Here is a 23,781-nt window from a genome sequence, read left to right as displayed (position 1 = left end):
AAAAAAAAATCATTTCATTTCAATTATACATTCCATTGGATCCTAGTTATCATCTTAAAGCATTAGTGGGAGTTTCTGAATTGTTTGAAGTGAAGTACAGAACATGTTAGAGGTACCAAGTAAAAATCAAGCTCTGGACTTATTGACTATGAGCCTGGTGCCCTTCACTGTGTGGGAGACCATAGATACAGCAGAGCTGGCCTCAATGTCTCAGCCAGGAGAGAAGATGACAAACTACAGCCGCTTCAGTCAGAGCACAGCTACTGGGCCAGAGCTGGGTAGAGTTCAGTGGACAGCTTTTGATTTTAAACCTTTAGCTTCTTGTAACTGAAGTAACTAGTCCCATCTGCATCCAGGAGACTGCAAATGATTCAAGTTTGGTAGAACAACATCCTGAGGCTCAGAATGGTTTTGTTATTTAACTACAGTCCTTTTTTTGGATCTGGGAAAACCCTTGGTCACTCCTCAGACTCCTGAGTCAGAAACCTTGTTAGAAGTACCAAGTTGTGGCTGGTTTTCATGTAAATTAAGTTCTTTTCTCTTTTGGGTAATAATGCCAGCAGTGCTCATTGTGAAGTTCAGGAACATGCCTGTAAGCAGTGCCGTCAGTAGCCAATGCTTTAGAAAAATGGTCCAACGGTCTTGAGAGACCTACTTTGTTTAACCCATCATGAAATACTTTTAGCGATTTACCTTCATTGGTTATCATTAGTTATGACTTAACTAGATGACATTTGCAATGGAAGGGCCAGGTTTCTGGCTGCTGTAGGCTTCCCCCTCCCCATCATTTTTTCTTCATGTGTTCTATGATTTATTCCCTTTGGCATTCCGTTTTATTTCGTTGTATGTGTGGATTACTTGAGCTGTTCCCATCTTCAGATGTAAAATTAATATCACAATTCCCTTCACAGTTATATTTACTGGACAAAAACGAATGTGTTCAGTACTTATTTTCCATACTGTATGGATTGCAACAGGAATAATTGTCATTCTTGAAAAAATCAAGAAGACCAAGATGTTGCCGTAGTTTAATTAATTAAACTTATCATTTGTTTTGAACAAATGATAAACAACACATATACAAACAAGTGAAAGTGTCACCCAGTGTATTATTGTGGAATATCACTTCTGCTGCCCAGAAAGTGAGCTGTTAGAATATCATGACTGACATACAGCAACAATCTTCAGTCAGAGGAATCTTCACATTAATTGAAACACTGACTGCTACTTGAGATCCTTCCTGCCCACAGTATCAGTATCCACAACAGCTCTTTGAAGATACTTTCATGATGTGAGTTACAACAAGATCCAATTTCCCTTTTGGGATAAATAAAGTATTTTCAAATTGTATTTAAATATTTATTTGTTCGGTCTAGGTCATATAACTTGTCAAAAGAAGAAAAAAAAGAAACAACAAAAAAAGCTAAGAATACTATACAACAGTGATGTAATATGGAAAGAAAGAAAATCATTTCCATTAATAAACAGGGCCATAAGATGGATGCAGATTACAAAGTTGATTCTGAGAGTAAATAAGAACATATCCTACAGTGAACCATGCTGTTGTCTGTTAGAGGCGGCTGGTTTCCAAACTGTTATTAAATCCAGTCGTGTTTCTGGGGAGCTTGCTTACATTCACAATTTTTGTAAAACCAGTGTAGAGGAAAATTGAAGTTGGATTAAAGAGTGAATGAATAGATCGGAATAAAGTGAGTTTCTTTTTTTCAAAGGCTGTCTTCAAAATGGGTATTTGGACTTTACAGTTTTCCATTAAAACTGATGCTCAACAGCTTTGTCCAGCCTCCACCTGGCCCTGGAATAAAGACAGACATTGCATTGTGCAGGCCGCAGTACTGCTGTCTCCTTTTTCTTAGCAAATTTCAACCTAGATGTGTCATTCATACTACTGTCCTCCCCCATATTACAAACATTATTAGTTTGGACTTTTCAAATTACATAAACAGTGGAATCCCACCATCACTAGCATAGTGAGTGGAGGCTCTGCTTCAGATGGACCATGCACAGATAGGATGATCTTACTTTAGTTGATGACGTTCAAAGACAGCGGAGCACAAATCAAACTCTGAGAGATCAAACCTGTAATTATGTTTGGAGTTACATGCCTATGAAGGCACACACACACACACACATACGCACATGCACTCCCCCCCCACACACACACACACCCACACATGCAAAACATTCCTCTTTGAACATCTCACTCAAACACACAGGAATTGCAGGAGAATAATGTTTCCCCCCTGTGTTAGTCTTTTCCTGTTTTGTGCCTGTGTTGTGATGCAGGATTACTATTTGGCTGCTGGTTGGATCACATCACTCAGCCCGGCAGACCCCTGAGGAATTATATTAACCCCTGGTTATGTCACGCCTAATAACATGCCACCCTGCTAAGCAGCATGGGGCTGACTAGGAGTACAGATTAAAGTATATAATGAATACCCATCTCATTTATTTTTCCAGTACACTCTGCAAATCAACTAAACCTAATATATTTCCCCTTCTCAATAAGTAAAAATAACAACCGTGGTCGCTACTAACATTGGCAGACATTTCTATATGTGGAAGAGTCAAGAAAATGTAAGATAAAAAGGGTCAAAGATTATTAGAATGAGGAACTATGGCCATATGGTGTTCAGGTGCATCTCAATAAATGAGAATATTACTACAAATGTTTTTTTTTTCCTTCTGAAATTCAATTCGGTTGAATTCAATTGAAAGTGAGGCTAGTGAAATAGGTTCATTTCACAAACAACAATTCTGATGATAGCTTGCAGCTATCAAAACCAAAAAAAAAAAATCTGATATCCAAAACATTAAATGAAGTGTTATGTCATGCTTTACACAATCTTTAAGCCACAACACTGACTTGACTTTTGTTCAGCAGATAATCACTGACATCCTCCACAAAGGAGGTCTTTGCTGAAGAAGCTAAATGTTGTAGTCAAGCACATTAGCGGAAAGTTAAGTGGAACTTTATAAAATAGTGTCACTGTCTTAAAGTGATTGTTCTTGGCATCACAAACAGCAAAGCCAAAAATTGTTGAACTGTTATCACCTAATGAATCAGCTACTATCTTACTTTTGTCTGTTCTGTTCTGTTGCTCATCTTTTGTGTGTTTGTAGAGAAGCTATTAGTAAATGGTAAACTCCTTCTAAGAGTATAACACTTTAACTAATCCACAGGACTCCAAAGTACTATCATTGGTTGGTATCTTGCCTACTGTGGATGATGATCTGACCTAAATACAGAATAGCTTCACACACACATAGGCCAACCAGCAGATAAGCAAAACCCAGGCAAAGAAAAGAATTTCTGTGGTATTGAAATATTTTAAGTGTCGTATTTGTTCTTACCAGGAATGAAAGTAGTTTTAAATTTGTGCAGGTACTATGACGAAAACAGTCACTGGCTCATTGTGTGAACCAAAACAAATAAAATCATAATATTTTACTGTACTGTGGGGTCACTGTATGGATAACACGAAAAGTAGAAGCACTTCACAATGTGGAAAAAATATATATTTTGGTTCTGCCATACAGGGCCATTCTCAAGTAATTAATTACATGTACATTTATTACTGTAATCACAATTTGTCTATTTTGTACCGTAAGTTGTTTAAAAAATCTGAACTTTTACTTTTACTTGAATTTATTTTGAGTAAAGTTACTCTGTTAATTAGAAATCATATCCATTAATGAGTAAAAATATAACATGAAAAAACACCAGAAAAAACAGCACTGTTCTTTCAGCTGGGTTTGTATTAAGATCTCATGGTGTTGCATCAATGGGAAGACAGAGGAGAAAAAAAACATCAAGTTTAGTTCAAGTTAACTTCTGAGAAAAAGAAAAGCCCTTGCTGAATTTAATGCGTTTATAAAGGCAGCAGCTTTATCATACATTGTAAGCTTGAATAATATTTTAACAACAATTGGAAATGTCAATTTTGTCAGATATTTGGGATTATGATTTGCATTGACTAAATTTGAAAACAGAAAATCAGGTGCTTAGTTTGGAGTCAGTCATTTAAAACTATTAAGTAGGAGTAACAAACAGCAGCTGTCATAAGATAATGGAAAATTAATGTCCCATTAAAAATACACATATTTTTTGTTGCTTTTTTATTTATAAATTTGCTCCGTTAAATAAAAACTGTTTGAAACCAACATGTCTTTATTTCCTTTGTGATGAGATGAACTTTGTTTTGCTCATCACAAAGTAACTAAAGTTACATTTTAATGAGGTACTTGTTACTTTTGATGTTAGTAACTCTACTTGTATTTACGTGCAAATGTTTTATCAAAAATAACTGTAGTTTTACTTGAGTAGCCTAATTTTTTGTATCTTTCCACCTCTGCTGGCATGTATGAACATAGCCTGAAAAAATGTGAGAAGCACTGCGTTAGATGGTTATTAATATAGGGTGAGTTTCCACTGAAGACATTTTAAGGAGCAGGGGTAGCTTCATCTTCTCATCATTTCCACTGCAGAAATGATGAGATTTCTAGGCTGCACTGTTAGACCTTTTATTGTAATTTTACAGTAACTTACTGGCAACACTGTTGCCAGCAAGTTACTGTATTTACCATTCTACAGTACCTTTACTGGCAACAGTGTTGCCAGTAAGTTACTGTAATTACCATTCTACAGTACTCTTACTGGCAACACTGTTGCCAGTAAGGCAACAGTACCCTTACTGGCAACAGTGTTGCCAGTAAGTTACTGTAATTACCATTCTACAGTACCTTTACTGTTATGATATTTCACAGTTAATTTTTACTGTGAGTGTGCTTTACAGTTATAACTGCATTACTGTAAATGTAGTTTCTAGTATAATACAGTAATTGTATTTTATAGTAAAGCTGGTCTACTGTAAACTTGTTTCACAACATAATGTCAGAGTTTTACTGCAAATTAAAGTTTACATTTCTTTAAGATAAGAATATTTTACCATAAACCGAAAAATTTCATAAAAGAAATTTTAGTCCAAGTACTGTGAATAACAGGTATTTATTTTCAGCAGATTTGTAGAAATAAAATCCATTTACATATTCGCAATGTCATAAAAAAACAATGTCACAATACAATATAATGTGCTGTAAAACAACAAAACCATAGAACACATTTCCTACATCAGAAGAACTTTTATTCCATTCGTCAAACAAAATCAGTGGGATCCATCTTGTGGAAGCTGAACTGTAAAGAATAAGACAGACAATGTGGGAGGTCATGAGATGGTCAGGAAGTTATCTACATTTTCAAATCGACAGGAAGTTGACAAATTAAGCTGAAGTGACAATGTTCACATGCATAAAATCTTTGTCATAAAGCAGCATTAAGTTGATAATTTGTTTAAAAAAAAAATCAATTGGACTGAAGTGATAATAGAAGCTGCATAAAGAATGAGCAGGACTGGCTTCACTTCAGGTTTTTGGATTGTTTATGCCAAAACCAGTCAGTCAGTCAGTCTTCAGTAATTCAAAAGATTTCAGTCATTTTGTTGGTGCTGACGGATTACTGCAAAGGTGTGCCTAATAAACTGAAAACTGCATAGTATAAAAATACACCACACTTAAACGACTACACACTTAGACATTTCTGTGATTTATTAAGGGATGCAGCGACATCCACTTTTTACCACGGACACAGAAAAGATGTAGGCTACTCTAAAGGGCTATTGTGTAGGAATCACATGGCATTTATAAATAATCATTAAAATCAGATTAAAAAGGCTAAAGTAAAGTCAGAGCATGCAAGATAGGAGGAAAAGACAACAAAATAATAAACATTTACATTTGGTAAAATACTTACCTAGTTGGAAGTCCTCCACTCAAATTCAGCAAGTTGTTGGAAGAAGGTGGTGATCTGGGAGTTGACACTGACTACTTTCTTCTTGACAAGACTTCCCGTCTTGCGGCTTGTACCGACTTTGGCTGTGCATTTGGTACCAACATCTGGATTGATCCTCACAAAGAATCTTTTAACAGAAATAAAATATATTAATTGTATTTTTTAATGAAGACGTACAATACAGCAATCAGCTATGGTTCTTCATCATCAGTCAAACTGTCATTAAATTTAATTCATAAATGGCTTGATGTAGAGTACTTACCGTTGTATCATCTCCACCGTGGTGGATGCTGACACCTGATACTCCAGATTGAAGACATAATATGACCCAAAAAAGACAGCAAGGACGCTGGCAAAGTCATGTAGTTGCTCAGGCTGGAAAAATACCTTCTCCTCCATACTGACCATCCACCGGGTTGCAGACATCAAGCTATTTCCTAAAATAGACAAACCCTTGTCAGGCTAACGCTAGTGAGTAAAAGTACAGACTACCATAACAATTACATACATTGCTACGAAAAAATTATAGTGATAGAAAATATTCCTCTTACCAAGCATGATTACCCTTGGTGTAGTGGGTAAGGTCATTTCCATTTCAACAGACATCTTGGTGGAAGATACCTTTAAAACATAAAAGGAAAACTCTCTTAAATATGAATTACTGGTAGTAATTTATATTTAAAGGGCCAGTTCACCCAGATTACAACAGGTTTTTGAGAACCTCATCCCGGAGACTAGACTAGATTTTACCCCTACATCCTGCTACCACTCTGAAACAGCGGATGTGAATGACAGTTTGTGGGGCTAAATGCATTTTTTAAAGCATTACATTCCACAAGTGTTCAGTCTGACTTCTGCAATGGCGGTGACTCCTGTGCATGTGGGACCTGAATGCAGAAAATGTTCTGAAGGAAGCAGGACATTGCTCTATTCCACATGCAAACCGATAATTAGCTGTGTGTTGATGTTTCTTCACATGACTACAAAATTCTGTAAATTCTGAAGTACAAATGCTGCAGAATTTACACCTGTACATAGTTGCACCTGTTAGTACTGACTTAACTTTAAATTTACAGGAGCATGGTTTAAACATGTGAACAGTCCTTATGTGTAACCAGGGTTGGAAATTAACTTTTTTGTCCACCTGCCACTGTGGCTGAACCAACTCAAAAAATAACAGAAACTACTTTAATGTTTTTCACCTTTGTCCTCATTTACAGACTCTTATACACTATGTTGGAGATGTAATGGTACTTTAGCAGGCTAACCAGCTGTAGCAAGCTCAAAGTTATAGATTAGGTTAGCTGCTCCTCTACATTTCCAGACTATTTTGTGGCTTCAAATATGTTTGAAGAGCTGTCTTTTTACCTGTTGTCTTGTCTTTTGAAGAGATGAAGCTATGTTAGCAGTCAGCAGGACAGAACTGCACAGCCACTTGGAGGGAAAAAGCTTGGGAGTTAAAAAAAAAAGTCATCTGAAGAAAAGGAAAAAAAAGAACAAAGTTAGAAATTCATCCTTGCTGACCTACGTAGCTAATCTGCACTTTTAACATTTGCAAGATCATGGTTTAAACAAATGAACAGTCATTAGATGTAAAAAAAAAAAAAGAGAAGGGGGTGGGGGGGATCAATTATCAGTTAAGGTTATATTGTTCGACAAAGGATGTAGCAACAATGCTAACAGACACTCAGCACTGAGCTAATCTCAACCCAAAGCCGCCCGAGGAAGATTAAGCGGTAAAAGTCAAGCTAAAACCTTCAACGGTAAAATTAGCACCTTAGCTAACGTTAATTCCGAACCAGCTCAAAAAATAACCATCATATTTTCCTATCTTTCACCTCATTTACAGACACGTAACTTATAAGGTTGCAATATGCCAGTTATATAAAACACCAGAGTTAGTAACGTAAAGGTAACGTTATGTTACCAGGCTAACCAGCACAAACCAGCTCATGCTATAATGCTAAGTTTAGCATTATAGCATGATGCTATAAGCTACGTTAACTCCATCTAAAATGTACATTTCCAGACTAGGTTTTGGCTTCAAACAGTTTTCTAAGAAGTGTTTTTTTACCTGTCTTGAAGAGCTGAAGCAGTGTGAGCCCACAGCACGGAGACAGAGCTGCACTTGCACTTGGAGAGAAAAAGCTTCGGAGTTTAAAACAAACGTCATCAGAAAACAGTTGGAAGCGAAGCCACGCTTGATGACGTAGCTAGATAAACTGCATATTAATGTTAGCTAGGATGTGAAAAAACAAAAGTACATTCTCTCTTTCTGCCTTAAAAATATGTTAACCACTAAAGGAGTAAAAATACAGAAACAGGGAACCACGATGAAGCAGCTATGATGACCGTTGGAAATCAAATATAATTCTTACTGTATATTATAAGTACAGTACCACTACTGTAATGTGTAAACAGTAAATTACTGCAAATTCAAAACATACAGTAAGTTACTGTAATACTATGTACTATACCCATAATGCAATGCAAACTACAGTAACTACTTGTAAAGATGTCTTATAGGGTGACCAAACGTCCGTATTTCCCGGGACATGTCCGTATTTCACGTCCTGTCCCGGGCGTCCCGGGGTTTTTTTAGAAAGTGAGGAAATGTCCTGTTTTTTAAATTACCTTCATTGGACCATTATATTTACAGGCACTAGGGCACTGCGCACGGCCCTGCGTGTGACGTAATCCCTGAGCCGCGTCAGTGCGGGCAGCCCTGTTCTTAATCAGAAGATAGATAGCGTGGCTGTCAGTACGCCAACAACATACGAAAGCGCAAATCTATGTTTACCTACTATTTACAAAAGAGTTTCCCCGCTTTCAGACCCCCCCCCCCCCCCCCCCTCGCTACAACGTGTCCTGGTTTTCCCAACTGAAAATATGGTCACCCTATTTATGGTAGTTTTACTGGGCATTTTGTGGTATTTAACTGTAATAAATACAGCAAAGGCTAACAGTGTATGATGACCGTTGGGAATCAAATATAATTCTTACTGTATATTATAAGTACAGTACCACTACTGTAATGTGTAAACAGTAAATTACTGCAAATTCAAAACATACAGTAAGTTACTGTAATACTATGTACTATACCCATAATGCAATGCAAATTACAGTAACTACTTGTAAAGATGTCTTATGGTAGTTTTACTGGGCATTTTGTGGTATTTAACTGTAGAAAATACAGCAAAGGATAACAGTGTGGAACTCCACCCAGAAAATGGCCTTGGTAGGGAGGCAGCACCTGAAGTACACACTCACCTCACAGGAGGGATGCTGCAAAGCTAGTCACTCGATGCAAGATGTTCTTAGACACAAAAACTTCTACAAATAATAAAATGTACTTTAAAAGTGCTTCAAGATTAAATTTGCTGTTCAAAGGAAAACTTTGAATTGAAGTGGAGTTTGAGCTTTGAGCTATAGAATAGAATAGAATAGAATAGAATAGAATAGAATAGAAGTACTTTATTCATCCCAGCAGGGAAATTACTTCGCAGTTACAGCTTAGAGACAAGACACAATAACAACTACCACCGAGTAGTAGTTGTAGATAAAATAAAAATAAAAAATAAAATATAAAATGCTATAAATTGTAAAAATATAAAATGCTGTTAATATAAAAGCAACTTAAGAGCAGTCCTTGCAAAGATTCAAAAAATGCAGATATGTATATGTAAATATATGTACAGCAAGTGTGCCACAGTGCAGTTGTGCAAAATCGGACTGATTAGTGCAGAACAATGATTTAGCTTTTATTGTACAGTGAGATGGCATGTGGCAGGAAGGATTTCCTGTATCTGTCCCTACGACAGAGGAGCTGGAGCAGCCTATGTGAGAAGGTGCTCCGCTGTCTGTCCACTATGTGGTGGAGAGGGTGCTGTTTATTGTCCATAATAGACAGAACCTTCTTCAGTGTCCTCCTCTCCACCACAGTTTCCAGGGACTCCAGCCTTAGTCCCAGTACAGAGCCAGCTTTCCTGATGATTTTGTCCAGTCTATTAGAGTCGCTGGCTCTGATGCTGCTTCCCCAACACACAGCAGCAAAGAAGATGGCACCGGCAACAACACTGTGATAAAAGGTCTCCAACATCTTGCTGCACACTTTGAAGGATCTCAGCTTCCTTAAAAAATAGTCTGCAAAATAGAGTCTAAACATTTCATATTTCTAGCATTTTGTGTCAGTGAACTCCCAATTTACATTCCTCTGAAGCTCATCTTTACTGCTTTAATTATTAAAATCTGAATTGTTATGAACTTATGAGGGATCCTCCCCTTTCTTCTCTCACATAGAGTTTAGAGTCAGCACTAGCTACAGATTCTCCAAGTTCAAATTGTTATTGATCTGAACTTCGGTGCTTTGAAGAGATTCTTCAACAAGTCTGAACAGTGGGAATTATGTTTGTGCATGAATCATTGAGTTGATTATACGATTTTTCTCAAGCCTAAAGTTGCTTTTATGACATTTTAAGCATCATGGTAGGTTGTCACTTTGTTCCCCACTCAGACTCAAACAAGCACAGAAGCAGTTGTTGTTTAGGCATAACAGCCAAAACGCTCACAAGTCAACAGACGTGTTACTGCTTGATTTTTTTTTTCTTCACCTCAGTTGGTATGGATATACAGTTGCTTTTCTTTGGCAGATAGATGCATGCTTTGTTTTGACTGAATCCTAAAATAAACTATCTCCTTTCCGTTTCTAAGCACTTGGCACCATCTAATGGGTGTTTGCCCTTCTCCCAACTCTGAGTCAGACTCCAGCACCAATCCCACTTCATTTGTCATAACATTTTTTGTTATATTATTGTTTACACCATTCCTTTACATACAAGGCCAACATGTTCCATTTTGTAGTATTTGAAAGAAATTGCAAGTATTTTTCTGCAGACTTGCTCAAAAGTCTGCAGAAAGTCTGACTTATTGGGTTTGGAATTACCCAAACCCAATAAGTCACAATTGCTGCAAATTTAAGCCGTTTCCCACCTGATAGTTTGGTTAACTTGGTTTGATTGGTGACCAAAATTGGAACATTTGTTCCATTTTCAGCTTAGGTATATGGGACTTTCACAATTTCACAATCTCTTTCCACAATGCACTACATCAAACTAACCAAACCCTTTTTTCTGTGACTTTCTTTGCCACATAAAATTTTCATCATCTTTTTTTTATGAAAATGACTTAGAACTATCCCAGTCACATTTCTACTGTTTTATTAGGGTAGAAGAAAGCAAAAAGAAGTCTGAAATGTGGAACTACAAGACAGACTTCATCTGTCACTTTGAAAGCACCATGGATTTTGGAGCTGCACTGACTTTATTTTGCCATCAGACTATAAAGCCTCCAATTGAGTTATTGTCAATCGATTAAGTTTATCTGTATGGCGTATTTCAACAACAAAGTGCTCTACATCATAAAAACACAAAAATACAAAGTCATAAAAAACATCAATCAGACAAAGATTGAGAAAACCAGAAACAAACATTACATTTTGATGAGTGCCATCATCGTAATTATCAACAGACATTGAATGTGCTGGTCAGTGCTTCATTTATTATGGTTCAAAAGCAACAGGCAGATTTTTATAAGACGTCTGCACTGTAACTGAAATGGCTCTCATCACTAATGACATCAAAACAGCCATATTCATTCAGGACAACGGCAGTGGTAAAGTCTGTGTGGAGAACGAGACAAATCCAATTCTCAACAGAATTATGGTAGCAACAAAACATTGCTGTTTAAGCCTGAGGGAGTCATAATATGGTGATTGGGAGAATATGAATGGAGATTTTTTTTTTATTCCATTTTTAAAACCCCAAAGGAACATGGAGAAATATCAGTGCTGTATATGAGCTTGTAAGTGAGGAGTTTACTGTAGAAATGCACCCAAACTCACCACTATATACTCTACATTTCATCGGTGTAAAGGAGCCAGACCAGCAACTGCAACATCTTTGCAGGTACATGACTTTTCTCAGTAGGATGAAAATGTCAACGTACAATACATGACATGATCCCTTATCTTTAAAATGTAAACACACCACAACACAGAACATTCAGACACTCAAGAGTTTACCTCAGCAGCCAATGGCACTTTCTCAATAAGAGTATCAAAGCTACTGTATGCCCTTATTTTATTATCATCACTATTATTTTTACCATTTAAAAACCCCACCAAGACAGAAGTAGAGTAACTGCATGCTGGCATCGGTAAAAACACAATGGGTTGATCAGCATATTTATATGATGTTTAAATAAGCCATATTCTAATTTGAAGGATAGTAACACCTGTATATTATATCAAATATTATCTTTCTGTATTTGCTGCAATTGTATGTGTATTCAGCTCATATTTGATTGTTGTGTGAGAGGCGATGATAGGCTCCAGCGGGACAAACGGGAGGAACTTTGCAGTGAACTGTCACATTCAGATCACTGAGGGTTTTATGTCAGAGACACTTTTGTGTTCTGTTGCTGTGTGGACTATTGCATGAGCCGGTTCATAGTGTTACTGTTTAGTGTGTTTTGGGGGAAACATCTCTGAACTGCTGATTTTGTTTGTGATTGGCTGATTCAGGTTATTAATATGTAATATGTACACTGTAATGCCCACAAATAGGTGCTTGCCAACTGCAAATGCACTGAATACGAAAAAGACTTCAAGTCAAAGTGGTTTGTTATTTATGATGTTTTGTTATTTGAAAGAGGAGATTAGTGGAGCTATGATCAGGATGAAAGAAACACTCTTAACTTGTCCACTTTCTAACTATCAATTTCTAAGACTGCTAGTGACATTTTTCAAAACAACAGCTAGTGATAAATCTAGAAACTTTGTTGTTGGTGACAACGCTCTGCAGCTCAGCTTCAACCTGTCTGTCCTGAGCTAGCAGTGAGAACGGCCATTTAGCCTCCATTAGCTTCTCCTCCTTCCTCAGTCTGACAGTCATCAGTTCAACACCAAACCTTCACCAACAGTCAGAGCGGAGCAGATCCATTCCACTCTGTGTCCATATTGCAAATAAATCACACACTTGTAAAGCTGAGTAAAGCTATCAATTAATGCCCACCAGATGCCATGGCAACTCTAACTACTCCAACTCCAGAAGTGAGACGGTTTTAGGCAAACTAAGCAAACTGCACAAAAATTTCAAACTTTGCACAGAAATATAAAGATAGAACCCTAAACAACCTGTTTAAACAGTTTATCAGCAAAACAAAAAGTTGTTTAGGGTTGAGTTTCACTAAGTTGAATTACACCATGTTTCTGTATTGAAGCATGTTGAAATGGAGCTCTTCAGACGTCATCATCTTTCAGTGTTAAAGGCATTCCAGATGTTGCCATTCTGTTTGTACTCTGTTTGTCCAAACATCTGGGCAACAAGTGTGCTTATGAATATTAATGCGTGATCTTTGCCTTTAGACCTACATGTATGACGGACAGAAAATTCAGATCCGAGGTGGTAATAATAATAAAAAAAGAAACAAAACACTGGTCACGTTTTTTCTGAATAAAATTTTTTTTTTATAATAATAAAAAAAAGAAACAAAACACTGGTCACGTTTTTTCTGAATAAAAATTTTTTTTTATAATAATAAAAAAAAGAAACAAAACACTGGTCACGTTTTTTCTGAATAAAAAAAATTGCCAGAATAGAATAAATGTTCAATCACAACAAATCACACTCAGTTCAAGCTCTTGATGTAAAGCAGCCCTGTTAGGTACAAGTTCTTGGGCAAAGTTAATATTCATAAAGACACAGATTTAAATGTTATAACACAGCAACCTCGTATCAGCTCACTCAATTCATTCTGTTAAATCCAAAAAATAAGTAAACTCATGACATAATTTAATTTTAGGTGGTAGTTTTTCTCTCCCAGAAAAACATCAGAAAATTATCTTGAGAACTTTGCAGCCTCAGTTTGCATCACTTATCATTTAACTTTTAACTTTGTTTCCATCCACCACAAATAAGGTAATCGATTCCCCATCATCTGTTCATTAATCAGACTTTCGACCTGGTTAGCTAAATGCCTGCAGAAATCACTCCATAGTTTATGACTCTTTGGATTCATCCTGATTTTCTTCATTTCTTAATGTTTTTCTTTAATCCACTGGATACATCTTATTAAAATGAGGCGTTTCAGATGGACAGCATTCAGCACAATGTGTGAGCAGGCAGAAGAGTTCAAATAATAAAGATAACAATATTACTTAAGACAAAATGAGTACTCTATAACCCACTGCCAGAATTTAAAAAGCAGTATTTATGCTCCATTTTTTAGAGTGAATTTCTATCCCTTATGCTGTTTAGAATTTATGGATTGTTATTGACAAAAGTGATAAAAACAAGGTTTGATGTATTGCAACAAAAAATTTATCAAAGAAAAAAAAAACATGCTCCAAATACTAAATCACGCAACATTTCCCTTAAACAGTGTTTATGTTGCTGTTTCAGGGAGTTTCTGTCTCCTTCTTAGGCTGCTGTTTTAACTGTTATTTCATCACACACATTAATAAAAATTATAATTTTTTAATTCTAATTGCTAATTGTGCCATCATAGACACATACCGTAGTTACGATCTCCTGTTTTGTTGCAGGGAAGAGGAGTGCAGGCTGTGTTAATGAACACTCCAAATTAAGAGATAACAGCATTTAATGCTTACAATGCTTATGTTTTGAATAACAATAAAGCATTATTTTGGTTCAGACTTATTGCTAAACGTGATAGATTTTTGCCATTTTTAATATTTGGAGCTTCTTGTAGTGAGTTTTGTCAGGTTGACCTAATTTCCAGATTAGACCAAGAGAAAAATTATTCCTACAAAAATAACAAACACAGGCACACAAATAAATATACAAAGCAACATCAGATTTTTTAAAAGCAACTAAACACAAATCAGTTTCACTGAAAAGAGCAACCAAAAGCATGCCACTGCAGTAACACGCCAGACTAATCTAGGAAAATTTAAAGGTGTTTTGTAAGAAGAGGCATCTTCATGTTCTTCAATGTGCACATTTAAAAACCCAAATTCTAGATATGTGGAAAATAATTTCAGTGAATTTGCACTTTGTGCGTCGTTTCGAACCGTAACCGCTTTGTGTAGAGCGGTCAGAAGACATCTGCGTTTCTTACCGGAGGTAGTCTCTCCGGCACAGGATGAGGTTGGCTTTGGTGTAGAGCGTGGAGCCCACCTCGCCCAGCCTGCAGTCACAGCAGGCACACTTCAGGCAATCCTCATGCCAATATTTATCAAGAGCCTTCAGCAGGTAGCGGTCCTTGATCTTCCGGTTGCAGCCGGCACAGCCTTTTGGCTTTGCGTCCGGCTGGACAGTGAGCATTTGTATACCTGGAAGCACAGACACACTCATTAAACACTGAAACACTGGTACGCCCTAGAATGCCACTTCACTGTTTATTTTTATTTTATTTCAGTTTGTTTGTTTGTTCTGTTGTTTTGATCCATTTCTTAAAACACACAACAAGACAGTGAGCAGAATTAAAGTCAAGGAGTGGCCAGAGTGTAAAATATTGTTTCAGCTTAACAAGTTGTTTAACAAAAAATAAGTTTATGAAATTCTACTGAAGTTACAGCTAAAATACATCCGCTGTCTTAAGACATTGTGACATGTGGGCTGCTGTGGTGATGCACACATGAATATACTATGGACATTCAGTTTTAATACAATATTAAAAAGCAGCATATTAACAGAAAGATTCTTTAACAAAAAAAATAAATACAATAACTGGTTATACTTAAGTATAGTGAAATACTATATAATCCATAACAAATCATTGGGCTAACATAAGTTTAGTTACAGTTGAATTTGTAAGACTAAAACAAAAACTGAAAAACAGATTTTGTCTTTATTTTCCCTTGGATGTTTTCAGGTAAATCTGATCAACTGGCAAAAATAAAAATGTCTTTAACGACCAATTCATTTAACACCAAAAGGTGATTAAATTAATTTATCTCCTGTAAAATCATTCTGTTGTCTCTGAGTGGAGTAACAGACTAAATGTGTTCCTGCTGGAGGAACTGATCTGTTTAAATCAATCCAAACTCATCCTGTATGGTTTACATTAACACAGCCTTATTGTCTGCAGTCTGACTGATTTCTTTGGGTCACTTAACTCATCCTGTGATTCACTGCTTTTCTACAAACAGCAGTTTTTTTGTTTTTGTTTTTGCCGACTCCACGGCTGCAGCTTTACTCCAGGAGAAAGATTGTTGTGTGAGAGGAACTATTGATCTTAGTGCATAAAGACTGAATTAGAAAATCTAAAACATACACAAACTGTTTCAGGGTGAGTAAACTGAGCGTGTTGAACACTGAAACATAAGATCATTACAAACAAACTCGCAGCTCTGTTTAAACTGCCTTTGAGACCAACAGCCACACACAAAGCCACCACCTCCAATTTGGCCCATTTTAACTTGACCTGATGTGGGTGTGCGTGGAGGGGTGGGGGTGTGTGTGTAAGTGTAAAGAGGCGTGGTTCCAGGCAGTGCTGTGTATTGTTTGGCCTCAGCTCACTGTGGAGAGCCTTTGTTGGCCCTGTGGGTGCCAGGAGCCGCCTCACAATGAGGCTTTAAATTAGTATTCTCCTTCCATTCCCTGAGGAGCACCACAGCCTCACTCCTCTTTGTCCCCCACTCGGCACACACACACACACACGCACAACTTGTTTCTTCTTTAAAATGAAGTAGGGTAGTTTGGGTCACTTTTAATTACACAAAAACCAGCGTAAGGAATTTTCACCTCTTTTGGGGATTTCTTGGAGCAAGTGACTGACGCTAATTTCCCAGCAGGAGACAAGTTGCTCATGTGGCATCTGGTTGTTGATGTGTGTGAAGCAACTTTAATCTGAAAATCACGCAAGCAGGCTAGGGCTGCTTCTCTGTTGTTAACTATCTGGAAATGTCCTTAAAAGGTGCAGAGCATGCTGGTGATCCAGGCTGTTCAAAGTTGTTCTCTACCGCCTAAAAAAAAGTCCGCTGCAGATCTGAATAAAACAAATGTGCACAGGATCAAAGAATTGTGCAACAGGATTTTCAACTCATTTGTTCCGGTGCTGGCTGCTGATTTGTTAATTGGCTGGATTTAGACAGCAATGCGCCTCGGCTGCTGTCCACTAAGCACCGCTGATCCGTCCGCCCTCGTTAGCACTACAAAGTCCTGCTGCTCATTACCAACGAAAAGGGAGAAGGAGTCTGCGCCCTCCTCTTTGCTTTGCGATCAGGAGAGAGTGAGAGCCATGGGCTGGATTTGTTCACTTGGCTTTTATGATAGGAAGGGGAAGTTTGTAATAAAGTGAGACAGAGCAGCCGGAGTCCGGTGGTACCAGGCTGTGGTGCTGCTGGCTCCGGGTTCTGCCCGACACGTCTGCTCCATCCAGCAGACCATCCAGCCATCCAGCTGCCGGGCGATCGGTGGCAAGATGCTGACATTTCACCGTCACTTTAATTACTGTTGCTATGGTAGCCCACAGTAAGTTAAGCCCAATGTCGTGGCGATTGTAATCAGACTCAATTTGTGTTCCAATCAAACACAGCGAACCCCTTATCATAGGTATCAGAACACCAACATCCCGAGTGTGTGCTGTTGTAGACATGGAGGGCTGCCGGTGGATGTGAGGCGGAGGGTTGGAGCAGCAGCAGAGGCAGGTCACGTCACCTTCCAGAGACACGCTGGGAATTCCTCCCAGAAAAACACCGAAACACGAGAAGCGCAGCCTGCGCCGGCGCCCGTTCAATGAAAAGCCAAAGAAAACGTCTTACCGAAACTTTGCTCCCTTTTCTGCATTTGCTGAGCCACTGGAGCACCACCATTCAACCCGAAGCCACCGAGTTCCGAGAGCAGCTGTCTGCGAGCAGCCTGAGACCGGGCTTTGTTAGACACAGAACAATCCAGCACGGCGGCGGAGAGAGGAGGAGAGGCGAAGAGAGGCAAGCAGCGGCCGACTGAGCAGCAGGCGGAGGAGCTGGAGGCGAAGCTGCCGCTGCTCTACGCTCACATGGCGTGTGAGAGCACGTTTATCACCGATCGCAGATGCAGCCTGTGCGCAGAGAGGTGCTGGCCGCAAATGACAGGATGACAAAGAGATGCTTCCCCCCACCCCCTGCGATGCAGAGACCATCTGATCCGGGAACCAGCCTAATCACAGCGGCTCCTGCTGCACGCTGCTTCGCCAATCGGCGCTTTCAACTCGCCACAAGGCAGGGAGGCAGGCTGGATCTCCCCAACCCAATCCTCATCATTTAACACGCTCTGCATTTACTTTGTTCTCATTTGCACACAGGCTACGCTTCATATCTTGCCATCTAAATTAGGAAGCCGGATATTTTAATTTAAAGCAACTTTTCTTTTTTCAGTCACCATTGAATTAGTCAACTGAACATGAACAGGACGGGTGACGAAGTATTGAGGCCTCTTACTGAAACAATGAAGACTACTCTGCCTCCAGCAAATCTTCAAACTCCTGAAATGATTACCTGAACATTTTCAGGATCATGCAAAGACCAACAATGAACCTAAAAGTGTTGGAACCAAAGTCTTTTCTGTTAGGCTGGACATGAAAAGCAGGTCATACTACTGCTGTACAGTGTGCAGCCTGTCTTCTGTTTCCATTCAAACGCATTGCTGTGCTTTTTAAGGGGCTTCTCAGAAAGTGGGACTTCTAGTCTAATAAAATCACCCAGGCGTTTTTCCACAAAAACAACTGATGAGAAAATGTTGTCAAACTTATCCATTCCAACTGGTCAACTTATCTATATCACTTCATTCTGAGATAATCATTCTTCATTCATGGAGATAGAGAATTGAGTAGTTCCTTGCTTTTTTAAAAACAAATCTGCTATTCCTCATCCATTAGTGGCCCAGTTTTGACTATAATGCCAGTGCAGAGGCGCTCACCCACCTCAATAGCCTCCTAGCTTCCTTTTGCACACCCATGGTGTTCTAATGCCCTGATAAATGCTGGTTGTTCTCTTAACGCTCCAGCACAGAGAAGGAGGAGGAGACGGCAGTAGGAGGAGACACAAGTCAATAGTTGGCATGCGGCTTGAGCCTAAACTGCAGCGGTAATAAGATGGGTCATAAAATGCTCTCTGCGTGCTGTGATGAGTGATGACATGCATTAAAGCTGACAGGGTATTACCTGCCAGTAATTAGGTTTTGTCATGGATTGAATTATTTTAAGACTGCCTATCTCGGTAATCATGCAATTTGCTGAGGTGTGTGTGTGCGTGGAGAGTGGGCTCCCACACCTCTCCCGTTTCCCTTCCACCCTTAATTAGCCAAGTCATCCTCTTTGTGAATGGAAGACGGCGACAGAAGGCAACATCAATTGGAAACACCAGCATCCTGCCAGCCACTCAGAGAGAGAGAGGTATGTTTTGTAGGCTAAAAATGTTCATGACCCCAGCTCTTCTCTGTGTCCTAATAGGTCACTAAACCTTACATTCGTTCTGGGGAAATGGATGATGAAGACAGTTCCTGGTCAAGCCAGGTGTGATTTTAGGTTAATACGGAGGAGTAGTGGTGTCCTGTCTGTGTCCTTGCACTGAGAAAAGGGCAGAAACTCCTACCTTGAAATGGGATGCAGCCAGGGGAGCCTAGGGATGCTGCTGCGGATGTTCCTAACTTGGAGACAAACTGTCCACGAGGCAACTTTCTCAAATTGAGTGAATTCCTGATCTTCTAGAGAAAACTTAGCAACCAAACTTAGAAGATGGTTTGAAAATCAGCCAAGCAGACTTGAAAGCACCCTATCAAACAGTACAGATCCTGGATTTTGCTCACAGTCGTTCCATTCCCCCTTTGCTGCCTTCTCTCCTTCTCCCTGCCCTGTATCTCTGTGTCTCTTTGGTTTTCTGACAGGAAAAGCGGTACAATGTTGAGCCTCCCCTTCTATTTAAGCCCCTCTACCAGGTCCCCAGTCGGCAGCACACTCCAGCTCATCCAAGAAGCTGACAAGCACCGTTAGGGAAGGCAGCGCATGTTGCTCTAATGGACCTCATTAAGCACTACTTACAGATGTTCTCTTAACATAATTGATCTGCAGTGAGTTGAGAGGACGGCAACCTATTCCCCAGCCCCCAATTATGGCCCGGTAATTAGATCCCCAACCTCCTGTTCTCTACATTCACCCTTCTAACATTCCGAAATATCAAAGTATCTCTTTCTCTCAAAGCGACCGCCCCCTCCCTCCACCATTTCACCTCCATGTCTCCCCCCTCCTTCCCTCCCACCCACAAGATACTATTGACAGTCAGATGTGCTAACCTTTGTAGTGTAGCCAGACTTGGCAACAAGCTACACTCACTCAAACAGAACTCACTCACTTTTCTTTACCTTCTTTCTCTCTTTGCCTTCTCTCTCCACTGGGACAGAAACAGAGGGAATGAGTGGCAATGATGGAGAGAGAGAGAGAGAAAGAGAGAGAGAAAGCAAAGGGAAAAGTTAGTACTTTCCATATAGGACAGACATGATAATATTCGTCAGGGGAGAACATTTTTTGACAATCATGTCTTTCATTTTAGACAAGGCCTCTGATGGAAATGACAGGTCTGAATAGAATGAAGGCCTGGTTGGGCAGTGTGGTACTGCGAACTACTGAGGTTAGTTCTCATTACTTCCACCCATCTCCAGTGTAGCGGCAGTTCTAAGGTTGAAAACCCTCTGGAACACAGCAATGTTATGTTTATAAACTATTTCCACTCTCTACCTTCACGTCAAACCCTCCATAACTCCAGCAACCCACTGACCCCTCCAAAGCCACCACCACTCTCCCATAATGTAACCTGGGTTAGAGGTCAGAAAGTCTCTCACCTGTACTACCAAACAAATGCATCGTTATGCCTGAACACATGCAGAATGTTCCTGTGCTGAATGCAACATTCTGCATTGTAACTTTATAAAGTGATGCCAGCCTTACAAAAGAAATCCCATGAATTTCACATGTGGTTTCCATTTTCCACATGTGATAAAGTATTTTGTTTATATGATCCATGGTTTATTCAACATGTGATCACATGTTTCTCACATGTGCACCACATACGATCAGATTTTTTCTTTGTGAAGATCTGAATATGTGATTGTACTGAATATGTAAAAGAAAATCTTATTTCACATGTAAAAATCACATCTGAAAATTATGTACCACATAAAAAAATGTACATGTGGTTCATACAAATTCTCACATGTGAATGATGTGAGACACATGTAAAAGCACATGTTTTGTGTGATTTTGGAATGCTTCGTGGTAAAAACCCATGTTTTCAAATCGGATTCACATGTGTATCACATGTGATGCATATGGATTTCACAAATTTTATATATCACGTGTATGATATTTTACTGTCTTAAATGTTTAATTCCAGCTTCCCCCTGCCACATGTAGATGTGCCCATGGGCAAGGCACTTACGCCCAAATTGCCTATCGATCTGCATATCAGTGTATTAATGTGTATTTGTGAATGTGAATGGGTGAATGACACTCTAGAGCGCTTTGAGTGGTCAAAATGATTGGAAAAGCGCTATATAAGTTCAGACCATTTATGCGTTTTATATGTGTATCACATGTTTTCACATGTATATCACATGTCATATGTCATGTGATGGACATGTAAAAACGTGTGATACACATGTGCATCACATGTATATCACATATTTTAAATGTGTTACACATGGGATACACATGTGAAAACATGTGATTCCCATATGATCACATGGGTTTTTACCATGAGGCATTCCAGAATCACACGTATGTGCTTTTACATGTGTCTCACATCATTCATGCGTCATTCACATGTGAACATTTGTATGAACCACCATATGTGGTTGTAATGTGGTACATGGGTTTTACATGTGAATTTCATGGGATTTTTTGTAAGGGCAGAACAAAGCACAGAGGATTCTTAGCTATCATTGATCTTTGCTGTTTGGGACTCTTCAGGTTTCTCATGCAACTACAGTGTGGGAAGAAAGGTGGACAGAACCAGAACTTTCTGTTACTGTTTTTCAACAGCACAGAGTTGGCTTTGCACTTAACAACTCACCTGAGACGTCAAGCTGAATGTAAGCATCACTGGTACACATCAGCTAGAGTCACTCTGCTCCGCTGAGCTCCATAATCTGAAAACGGACAAACTACAACTGAAAACTGAAACTGACGCTTGGCTGTTATCTATCAATATTTGTGTTTCTTTCTTTCAGTAAATGTAAGACTTTGGAGAAACTCTCCTATACAGATAGTGAAAAACAAAAATGTCCACAGCAAACAGCTGGGAGAGGACTACAAAATAATGAGTCATCCTGCTAACACTGTCCATCTTCAGCCCACTAGGGGAGTAAGTGGAGAACTCTGGCAGAAATATTTTACCAGGATGAAGATTGAGATGCAAGCAGGGAGAGTTTCGGCATGCATAGAATACGCTTTCTTCCACAGACCCCATGCATTTGATAACTGGAAAGAGGTTTGTTGCTCTCTCTCCGTGCCTCAATATTGGCACATAATAAGAGTAATTATTTCAAGAGAACAAATTTTACCCCTTGGGCTCCAATTATTTTCATACATTCCTTTGTTTTTCAGTGTTTGATTTATTTCTAATTGTGACAAAAACATGTTCTACTTTTATTGTGAGTGTATAAACAGCACCCTGCTAATTGGTACTCCAGGAGGTTAGGTTATAGATGTAAGATATGCACACTTTGTTTCACTTTTACTCACCTAAACTGACAAAATATGATTAAAACTAATACAATTCATCAGCCACACACAGGAACATACAGATTAGGAGGAATTTATTATTAAAATGTATGTTCTGATAAGTAGTAGGGAAATGGGCATTATTGCCTCCTATTCGTCTGAAGTTAAAAATGAAGATTGATGTTTGAACCTTGAAAAACAGCTGAATCAAAATATTGTGTCTGCAAGGTTGCAGTGAATTTTTATGTAGAGAGTTTCGTACAGACAAGACATGAAACTCCTCTGAATATCCCAAACCCCAATAACACCAAAAATGTAATTAGTTCGATGTTGGAACAAAGGACAGAGAATGAAGTCAAGAATTTTAGTCATGTCTTATTTTCAAGCTTCATATGTGAGTTTCTTTGTTGGAATTTATTTTTTCTAAAAAAAAAAAAATCACAAAACCCTCTTCAGGCCCAGTTGATAGTTTCCCAACCTTTTTGTTCCTGAGAGGTTTTGACCTTACTGCTCCCTGTGTAGAGGACACTATGAACATGTCTTTTTGTTTTTAAACTTGCTGTTGTCAACCCTATTCTTTATGAACCCAGCTTGGACTCCTCTTAGCCAAATAACCATAAGTCTAGTTTTAAAAACATTAGAAAAAACAAACAAAATAAAACATTTAACAGAAACTGTTTGCTTAAAGAGTTTGTGACATCATGATGGCTGCAGACTGGAGAACGTATTGTTTATGTAACAGACTGTAATTTATTCAAAATGAATTGTGTAAATTATCTAAGATGTATTTCTAACTTGTGTAGATTGTTTATAGATGTTTGTCTGTTTTGATTAACACTGTGTTGGTTGTTTGTAAATATTTTGTTTTGATTTAATATTGGCAGTTTTCAATTAGATATTTTTGTTTATTTTGTACCTCATAGGATGTCATAGGTAATCAGCTCAGGCCTTATAAAAGCTAGCAGCAATCAGTTGTTCAATGAATAGCTGGAAAACAACAGCAGAATGCAATTTGATGCGGAAAAGAAACAAAAGACAAATGCTTTTCCTTCCCCCAGTAAAATCATCCAGGGACGTTTGTTTGCTGTTTGTCTTACAAACCCATGTTTTTGTGTCTTAATGTTCGTACATTTTGCCATTTGTTACATTTGATACATTTTGCATTATTTTATCAATTTTGTGGCTTCATCACTTTT

General features: G+C 38.6%; 1 protein-coding gene and 1 long non-coding RNA gene across 3 annotated transcripts in view; both read right to left on the bottom strand.

Moving 5' to 3' along the window:
- The window catches only part of lmo3 (LIM domain only 3), a 41,251-nt gene extending 21,489 nt beyond the window's left edge, over nucleotides 1-19,762 (bottom strand). The window contains exons 1-2 of one of the 2 annotated variants that reach the window (XM_032589905.1): nucleotides 19,464-19,762; nucleotides 15,008-15,221 (exon numbers count right to left, since the gene is read on the bottom strand). In XM_032589905.1, coding sequence (XP_032445796.1) covers nucleotides 15,008-15,213 — 206 coding nt within the window. In that variant the 5' untranslated portion in view covers nucleotides 15,214-15,221; nucleotides 19,464-19,762. Of the gene's footprint in view, nucleotides 1-15,007; nucleotides 15,222-17,654; nucleotides 18,598-19,463 lie in introns of those variants that run through there. The other variant, XM_032589904.1, reaches the window with a different exon arrangement.
- On the bottom strand, nucleotides 5,934-6,436 carry LOC116736985 (uncharacterized). The gene is made up of 3 exons (XR_004342715.1): nucleotides 6,421-6,436; nucleotides 6,132-6,306; nucleotides 5,934-5,996 (listed from the first exon to the last, which is right to left on the bottom strand). It is a non-coding gene; the product is annotated as an uncharacterized LOC116736985 (long non-coding RNA).
- Nucleotides 19,763-23,781: the final 4,019 nt, after the last annotated feature.

This window comes from Xiphophorus hellerii, chromosome 17 (assembly GCF_003331165.1).
Source record: "Xiphophorus hellerii strain 12219 chromosome 17, Xiphophorus_hellerii-4.1, whole genome shotgun sequence".
NCBI lineage: Eukaryota > Metazoa > Chordata > Actinopteri > Cyprinodontiformes > Poeciliidae > Xiphophorus > Xiphophorus hellerii.
This window is presented reverse-complemented; position numbering and strand designations above follow the sequence as displayed.